The sequence below is a fragment of the Plodia interpunctella genome, chromosome 22 (assembly GCF_027563975.2).
Source record: "Plodia interpunctella isolate USDA-ARS_2022_Savannah chromosome 22, ilPloInte3.2, whole genome shotgun sequence".
In the NCBI taxonomy this organism is placed as follows: Eukaryota; Metazoa; Arthropoda; class Insecta; order Lepidoptera; family Pyralidae; genus Plodia; species Plodia interpunctella.
The window spans coordinates 3,126,172-3,136,031 of record NC_071315.1 but is presented as its reverse complement, the minus strand read 5'-3'; the positions used below and the strand labels follow the sequence as shown (position 1 = coordinate 3,136,031).

The following is a 9,860-nucleotide window of genomic DNA, read 5'->3' as shown; positions in this document are numbered from 1 at the left end:
CATTTACTATTATACGGAATGACTATATTAAGGATGTACTATATTTCGATGCCTATGCGCCAATGCAGGTCATCGTTGCCTAGAGGCATATTTCAATGCTCTATCAGCATTTTTATTGTATACCTACCTTCGGGAACAACCCATTTTTTAACCTTACCTACTGTGTTGCCATGTTTTCATGACTGTTTATGTTTATCATCATAGACAAAATAATGACATGACATGACAATACACCTCATCAATCGCTTCGGCTGTCAAAATTTACTTTATGGTCTTTCTCTTTTCTTCAATAAACAAGCATTTTTATTAAATTTAATACGGTTTTAGGTAATACTTCACAGAAATGACTTCAAAAAGTGAAAAAGACCGTGCTAAACAGATCCAGGATCGTTGTCAGAATATATTGATGGTAATGCTGAAAGATGAAGACAATAAATATTGCGTTGATTGCGATGCGAAAGGTAAGACTTTGGTTTTTTTTTTGTTTGTTCCCAGTCCTGTAGCGTTATTGAAAACCGTATTTAAACAGTAAAAGGCCTTATCTTCTCACCTTTATTTACAACGTATGAACTTTAGGCTATTGAACTATTCACCTAGGCTTTTAACTAACCAAATTGATTCAATGACTCAAATTATCGCAAAATAATTGTCTTATCAATACTAAGCATATTTGAGAACATTTGTAGCGCATATTTGCTTCATTTGTCTTTGTTTTGTATAAATTTTCTAATTTAAGTGCAATATTCAAATAGTGAGCATATAAGTTAGCAATTGCCAATGGACACCCAGCCTAATATAACTAATAGAATGTTTAGGTTACAAACAGCTTTTGTGATATTGACCCCCATTTGACTTTTATAGACGTCTATATATTCCAATGGAACCTTCAAACTTGTTCTAAATAATTTACATTTTGAAACCTGGCGAAAATTTCTTTAAAGGTCATCATAAACCCAATCTTTACATAAAATCAGCAATTTTTTTCAAATCGTTGCATTATACTTGCTTGGTGTTTGACATCCAGCACATTTTTTTTTTACAAATTTTGTCCCCCAAAATGCTTTCATACTTGTTAACATTATTAGCACCCATGTTGGCATAAAAATGATATTGTTTTGGATGTTTGTTTGTAGTCGCATCATGATTGACATCACTTTCTTTTCTATGAATGAAAACAATCATAAAACAATACATTCTTTTACACCATTGTAGAACAAACATCTCCCATAGCCATGAAAGCTTCAAAGGACCTCATCTCGAAAGGTGTTATGTACTCTCTGAGACATAATAATTTTTATTATGTTTGCTTGAAATATACAGCTAATGGCCCTTGCTATGACCTGGATTAAAATAATGATTAGGATAAAGAAAGAATAAAATGATAATTCAATTATTTGTTGGATTTTGTTTTCCAGAAGAAACACTGCAAGATAAATATCTAATTCTCTTTATATCTTCATCTTATTTTCGTTTATATTGATATAAAATCATACAAAATTGCTATAGATTATTTACATTATAGGACTTGCAAGTAAAACCTGAGTTTACAGTCACCATGCATGGACCTATATGCTACGTAATAATTTATAATGAATTTGGACAGGTTGATGTGTTGTGGACTGTACACAATTAGTGGCTTCCTTTTTGTATTCCAAAAACTAAGCCAAGGTCCCTTGTTAATTAATGTAACATTACACATTAGAGGTTGTTGTGATAATTGTTGGTTCAACACTTGAGGTTTAATTAAATGTAGTTTCAGAGATTTTTGCCCATTATTCATAAAAAAGTTCACTTCACTTCACTTTTTAATTTTATGGCTCCATCATTTGGCCAAACGATGATTTTGCTAATGTCAAGGTTGAGATTGACCAGTGTCCAAGAGCAGGGGAAATCTAAAACAACACAACATATAAAGTTAGTATTAACCTAGTATTAGTACCCTTTTTGTAACTATGGTGAGTATACCTTTAACCAATTGAGATGAGGCGAGATAAAAAGCAAAACAGAAATAGGGAATAAGGGACATTGGAGAAGATTATTGTTTTTAATAAATTTTGCTAAAACAGATACAAATGGAGTGAAAACAAGGATAAGACAGAAAGTGACATTGACGGGTTAAGGAATATTGTGGGGAAGTAATTCGTAAAGGGAAACGGACAGCTTTGGACAATCAAAGAAAATATGCTCTAGTGTACCTTCATCCAAACCACATTCACACAAAGAGTTATCTTTCATAAAAAAGTTAAGCTAAAGTATGTTTTGTCACTGTCATATTTTTTTATGCGAATATTCTAGTAAGATTAAATGTATCACAGAATTGCGAAAAATAACCTGCCGGTGAAATATCCCTGAAGGACCTAAAGCATTTTTTTCCCTAAGGTCCCCGCTGGGCGTCTTGGAACCTGGGCATCTTTCTATGCATCCGGTGCGCTGGCATCCATCGCAACCTCGGCGTACACATCTCCAAGGTGAAGAGCGTCAACCTCGACTCATGGACTCCTGAGCAAGTGGTAAATTATATGTATAATTATTTCCATAAATTAGGCCTTTTGCCCTTTCTACGTCTACACGCAGAGCAACTTATTTAGCAGGTCTCTGCAGAGAGAAGAGAGCAGTGCAGACTCTCCAGTCTGCATTGCTGCCGAGCACCGCCGATGGTATACGGCAAGCTTCGCTCATGATCTCTGGATTTCCTAGGAACTCTTATACATAAATAACTCAAATGATTATATAATAAGTTAGCGACATTTTTATACTTCCGAGATTGAAAGTGCAAAAACGCTGATTTTCAGTCATGTTATTGATGCAACGCCATAGGACATGGGTAAATAAATACTGGTAAACATGTTAACCTAGGTGTATAATTCATTATTTATTTAGATCCCTTCGTCCAAGTGTCTGAAGGACACAACCACGCCCTTCGCATATAAATTATATGTGCCATACATAATGTAATGCCAAAGGGATTGTAAGTAGTCCCGATTAGCTAAAATTACTATAAAGTAACACTATCATATTATATTGATATTTATTTTCAACTATGTGCTGATTTATTCTAACATGTAACAACATGACAAATTTTAAACCTAAACCTTCCTCTGGAATCACACTATCTATTGGTGATAACCACATGAAAATCCATGCGGCAGTGGACTTTATTTTATAATATGTAAAGGTTCTCAATGATATACAAAATCCTTATGTAATATCCAGGTATCCCTCCAACAAATGGGCAACTCCCGCGCACGCGCAGTGTACGAGGCGAATTTACCCGACTCCTTCCGAAGGCCGCAAAACGATTCCTCATTGGAGGCCTTCATCCGGGCCAAGTATGAGCAGAAGAAGTACATAGCCAAGGAGTGGGTGCCTCCCACCATTCCTAAAGTCAACTGGTAAGTTCCTCGAATATGATTCTGTTTCTTTTAGGAGGCCTCCGGAGCATGGATTTACCATACAAACCACAATAGTATTGAAATGAAAATTTCAACATACTATATCTTGTTATTCGAATGGATATGTGTACTAAATATGCATATGTATAAACGTATATATATATATATATATATATATATATATATATATATATATATATATATATATATGTATATATATATATATAATTGGAATTAAAAAAAATTTTTTTGCTGTCATTTTACATTAATAAGTAGTGGCTTGGAAATCCAAGGCTATCTAAATTAATATTTAAATCGAAAACCATACGTGAATTACTAATGAAAAGTAATCATAGATAGACTAGAAGTGGTCATATTATAAGGTGGACCACAAGGTGGAACTATACTTGATATTTGGTAACCTTTTGCTATTAAGATTACGAGTATGGTATGTATGTTAAATGAGATAATACTAGATTTAAGTAGTTTTTATCATAAATAAATTCTATTCCTGTATTATATTTTAACTAGCAACTTAGCTCAGCTTCGCACAGGGGTATTTATGTGTGTATAAACTTTCGGGAATAAATTCTCTTAATAACAGTGAAAACTGCATCAAAATCCATTACATTTAAAAGAAGAAAACTTAGAAACAAACAGAGGTGGCTAGAAGGGTGACTTTTATACAGTAGTAATCCTCAATCATTTTTAGGGACAAAGAAATAGACGAAGAAATGGAGAGACAAAAGCGGAAAAAGAAGTCGACATCTTCAGGGCTTGGACCTCTGCCCGCTCCCACCACTAGCGACAAGAAATATAATGTAAGAACTTAAGCCTTTACTTTTTAAAATATGTATATTCATCATAATTTAATAGCGCAATAGTTTTATTAATTTATTAATATTAATTATTATAATAAAAAGGCAGCTTTTGAAGCTGATGCGTCTAGGCAGCTTGTCAGTTCTATTGTCAATTCACTGTATACAATTACTTCACTGATATTATTGAATTGACAACATTATTTAAATTTAGTTTTTAATTTGTCAATTTAATCTTTCAGAAATCCGACGTGATACCCAGCATCCCAAAGCCAAAGTCCTCAGTCAGCCCGAAGCTTGGCAGAAGTACACCCACGAGCCAACCGGAGGCCAAACACTCAAACGGATCCGCTGACCTCCTTGGGCTGGACACCCAAGCCAAGCCGGAGCCCAAACCCAGCGACGACATCTTCTCCAGCTTCTTCTCCGCACCGCAAGAGAAACCCGCTGAACCTAAACCGGAAACCAAACCGGACTTGAAGACCGAAGAGGAAAACTTCTTCAAACAACCGGCACCTACAGAAAAAGAAAAATCAAAACTAACTAAAGACAGTATATTAGCTCTGTACAGTCAGACTCCGTCTACGAATTTAGTCAATCAATTTAATCCGGTGCCTCCCACACAGCAATACCCGTTCGGTGGAGTGTACCAACCACAAGCGTACAACAGCATGCCAGTGCAAAACGGCATGCAGTTTAACCAATTTCAACCAATGGGGAGCCAGTTTCAACAGCCTTTTGCCGCGCAGCAACAACCCATGCCTCAAGCGCAGCAGTTTCCTCCGGGAAATCAATTTTTTAATCAACAACAGCCGCAGCAGTTAAATCAACAATTTGGAGGACTCAGCTTAGGACAAAGTTTCCCGAACACGTTCACACAACAGAACAATGTTGCCAGCAATACATGGCAATAGACATTCACTTAACCCGTTTCAAAGTTGTTTGTTTGTAGTTTTTGGTAAGAGAAAATGTGACGTACAATGTACAATAGTGCTGGTTCTGCTTACCAACATTCCATTCAGCCATATTTTTTTTTTCAGTATTAATTTTTTTAATGTACTTAATATTGATTTCTCGTACGGTACAGACCTACAGACAAACAACTCTATAAAAAACGCACGTAACAATTAGTTTTCTTTTTATTTTAATTATCATTGTTGCGTTGTACATAACAATCGTGAAAAAGGGATGCACAAAACGTATTCTTTCTTCACCGTCCATAATAAACAGGAAGTCGGTTAAAAATTTTGATCTGAAACATACATCAGTTGACAATTTCAATATAAATATTTGACTTGATCGTCACTTCATGACGACCTCGGTGGCGCAGTGGTAAAGTGCTTGCCTCTGAACCGAGAGGTCCCGGGTTCGATCCCCGGTGAGTCATGATGGAAAATGATTTTTCGATTGGGCCGGGTCTTGGCTGTTTATCTATATATGTTATAAAATATAGTATCGTTAGTTAGTTAGTATCCCATAACACAAGTCTAGACCTTACTTTGGGGCTAGCTCAATCTGTGTGATTTGTCCTAATTTATTTATTTATTTATTCGTCCACTCGCTCTTCGATTGGGCGGACTCCTCAAATTCTTTTCGCCAATTCCTATGATCAGATTTTCAACTACAAAACAAAGTACAGGGTCAAGTAACGTCTTAAATTATTTGTTTTGTAAGCATTTATTCCGATTTTTTATAAACGGGCGAACTGAAGACAAAAATATATTATTAGACTCAATAAGGCGAAGTGACGAACGAGCCCAATATTTGGCTGAATGTGCGCTCAAATTCTTTCTCACTCGTTGATCGAGAAGGATGGACCCAGCACTTATAAGAATTATTGTTGCAAGGGGCATATATTTTTATCTCTCTCATCTGTAGTCCGGCCTCTTTTATGTATTGCAATCATTGTATACTATACCTTTCACCGCGCAAGCAGGAGAGGCCGGGCTCCAGATAAAAGAGATACTAATATGTATTTGTACTTTATATCAAAAAGTTCTAAGTAATGCGGGTTCATTATACACCTTGTGAGCTTTCAATTTGAAATTGTAACAGAAATAGATTTATACTTCCACAATATCTAGCTAGAAAAATTCTCAATAATCACTGAAACATTGCAATAAATGTGATATTTGATTAATCGACATATTTACATAGACGCCATTTTGAATTAGCCATCGCTGTTCCCGCGCCTTTATGCTCATTTTAGTTTTCTGCAATTGGTGCAATGCGTTCGAACCCTACATATTTACTCCAAAATCTTTTTTATTTTATATAATTTCAATTTAATGTTTATATTTTTGTAATTATTGTGTACAATTTATTAGATGAATAGATGTTTTATATTTCGAAATTAATAATTAATTTGCACTTCTATTAACACAATTGAAAAGTTCTTTGCACAGAGTACGTGATTGTGTTCGTGTATCAGTATATTTTGGAATTAAAAAAGTCTTATATTGTTAAGTAGGTAATTTAATTTTAATAATGATTAGATGTGAGATTGCAGTTTGTCAAAAAAGTTGTGAAACGAGGGGATCGGTATTTTTACTGGCAACATCTTTTTGAATAAATGAAAGATCTCAAGTGTTGCCTTAAAAATATTTTGCTTTTTTTTATTGGCAATCTGTATACCGTTAAATAATATAGTGATTTTAACAATAACACATTTGATTGGGTCTGAAGAATGTGTATTAAAATATTACAATAACTAATTTGGTGAATTTTATTTTTAATCAATACTTGCATAAAGGGGCTATTAGTCAAAGAACTTACGTCAATATTTTAATCCATTTTTGCATTTAGGTTGAATATATAAATATATACAAGGTACAGACCTACAGACAAACAACTCTATAAAAAACGCACGTAACAATTAGTTTTCTTTTTATTTTAATTATCATTGTTGCGTTGTACATAACAATCGTGAAAAAGGGATGCACAAAACGTATTCTTTCTTCACCGTCCATAATAAACAGGAAGTCGGTTAAAAATTTTGATCTGAAACATACATCAGTTGACAATTTCAATATAAATATTTGACTTGATCGTCACTTCATGACGACCTCGGTGGCGCAGTGGTAAAGTGCTTGCCTCTGAACCGAGAGGTCCCGGGTTCGATCCCCGGTGGGGTCATGATGGAAAATGATTTTTCGATTGGGCCGGGTCTTGGCTGTTTATCTATATATGTTATAAAATATAGTATCGTTAGTTAGTTAGTATCCCATAACACAAGTCTAGACCTTACTTTGGGGCTAGCTCAATCTGTGTGATTTGTCCTAATTTATTTATTTATTTATTCGTCCACTCGCTCTTCGATTGGGCGGACTCCTCAAATTCTTTTCGCCAATTCCTATGATCAGATTTTCAACTACAAAACAAAGTACAGGGTCAAGTAACGTCTTAAATTATTTGTTTTGTAGGCATTTATTCCGATTTTTTATAAACGGGCGAACTGAAGACAAAAATATATTATTAGACTCAATAAGGCGAAGTGACGAACGAGCCCAATATTTGGCTGAATGTGCGCTCAAATTCTTTCTCACTCGTTGATCGAGAAAGATGGACCCAGCACTTATAAGAATTATTGTTGCAAGGGGCATATATTTTTATCTCTCTCATCTGTAGTCCGGCCTCTTTTATGTATTGCAATCATTGTATACTATACCTTTCACCGCGCAAGCAGGAGAGGCCGGGCTCCAGATAAAAGAGATACTAATATGTATTTGTACTTTATATCAAAAAGTTCTAAGTAATGCGGGTTCATTATACACCTTGTGAGCTTTCAATTTGAAATTGTAACAGAAATAGATTTATACTTCCACAATATCTAGCTAGAAAAATTCTCAATAATCACTGAAACATTGCAATAAATGTGATATTTGATTAATCGACATATTTACATAGACGCCATTTTGAATTAGCCATCGCTGTTCCCGCGCCTTTATGCTCATTTTAGTTTTCTGCAATTGGTGCAATGCGTTCGAACCCTACATATTTACTCCAAAATCTTTTTTATTTTATATAATTTCAATTTAATGTTTATATTTTTGTAATTATTGTGTACAATTTATTAGATGAATAGATGTTTTATATTTCGAAATTAATAATTAATTTGCACTTCTATTAACACAATTGAAAAGTTCTTTGCACAGAGTACGTGATTGTGTTCGTGTATCAGTATATTTTGGAATTAAAAAAGTCTTATATTGTTAAGTAGGTAATTTAATTTTAATAATGATTAGATGTGAGATTGCAGTTTGTCAAAAAAGTTGTGAAACGAGGGGATTGGTATTTTTACTGGCAACATCTTTTTGAATAAATGAAAGATCTCAAGTGTTGCCTTAAAAATATTTTGCTTTTTTTATTGGCAATCTGTATACCGTTAAATAATATAGTGATTTTAACAATAACACATTTGATTGGGTCTGAAGAATGTGTATTAAAATATTACAATAACTAATTTGGTGAATTTTATTTTTAATCAATACTTGCATAAAGGGGCTATTAGTCAAAGAACTTACGTCAATATTTTAATCCATTTTTGCATTTAGGTTGAATATATAAATATATACAAGGTTACTTTTGAAGCAGTATGAATGTTGAAGACAAAAATGAAATGCTTATATAATGTCAATACTCTTAGAACTAATTGTTTATGACCTCAGCAGCTAATTAATGGTCTAGTTTGCTTTACAAGTGATCCTGTATTGTGTAAATTGGCGTTATGATTGATACGATTTTTTACAGCGTGGTCGCATTTTCTTTTTAAAGTCTAGTCTTGAGGCTTTATACGTCCTATTTATACTTATAAAAGAAGAAAGAATTTACTTATTTTCAAATTGTATTTACCTATATCAATTGAGCTGAATATTTCAAAAATAAAAATAATTCCAATCCGAATCAAATTTTTTTTTTCATATTTATTAACATGATGTGTCATTTAAATGTATATGAAGGTATAACATTTTGGTGTATTATTTTCTTAGATAAACGTGATTGATTATGGATTAATAAATGTATAAAACATAGATTATATTCAGGGCGAACACAATTAAACATAATGCCGACAAAAATTCTTATTATTTTCCTCGTTTGTCTAAAGACCCATATTCGTTGTCAGCAACTACTTTTAAGAAAATAGAATGCATCCAACCATATCCAACGAAACTATATCCAAAATCATAACCTATATCGGCGCAGCTGCCCCTCCTAGCCCGTACCCTGCTACGCCCTTGCTGAAGTGAGTCTCTCTGAGCATGAAACATTTAACGCCTGACATGATACCTCACTTAAAAGTATTTGAACACAGCCCGCAATATCAGGCAATTAAAGCTTTTAATAAGCTACCGGTGGAGTTCAGGCAAAACCTTAAATTATCAGAGTTCAAAAACAAATTAAAGACTTATCTGATAGAACGGAATGAATATGTAATAGAGGATTTCTTTAAGTGACCTAAACAATGTTTTTTCTTTTCTTCTTTTTTTTTCCTTGACAAGTTATTGTGAGCATCCAAATGTGTGTGTTAAGTTTAAGTATGATGTCCTTTTATTATTAACGATTTATAATTTAATTTTAACTTATTATTATTATTAGATTTTATATGAATATTATATTTCAGACACAATTTGTAAATTGTTATTGAATAAAT

The 9,860-nt window shown here is 33.7% G+C and overlaps 1 protein-coding gene across 1 annotated transcript; it reads left to right on the top strand.

Annotated features, from left to right (window-relative positions):
- Window positions 1–249: 249 nt before the first annotated feature.
- Window positions 250–9,285, top strand: LOC128679777 (uncharacterized protein). Its single transcript, XM_053762219.2, has 5 exons — window positions 250–461; window positions 2,380–2,510; window positions 3,214–3,392; window positions 4,105–4,213; window positions 4,453–9,285. Exons 1-5 carry the CDS (start codon window positions 344–346, stop codon window positions 5,122–5,124), a joined length of 1,209 nt encoding a protein of 402 aa, XP_053618194.1. The 5' UTR covers window positions 250–343; the 3' UTR covers window positions 5,125–9,285.
- Window positions 9,286–9,860: the final 575 nt, after the last annotated feature.

What these genes read in the sequence shown, in the direction of transcription:
- LOC128679777 (XM_053762219.2), top strand. Translation starts at nt 344, where the DNA reads ATGACTTCAAAAAGTGAAAAAGACCGTGCTAAACAGATCCAGGATCGT. An exon ending in CGTTGATTGCGATGCGAAAG is followed by an intron (nt 462 to 2,379) that starts GTAAGACTTTGG and finishes TTTTTCCCTAAG; the next exon opens with GTCCCCGCTGGGCGTCTTGG. An exon ending in CATGGACTCCTGAGCAAGTG is followed by an intron (nt 2,511 to 3,213) that starts GTAAATTATATG and finishes TGTAATATCCAG; the next exon opens with GTATCCCTCCAACAAATGGG.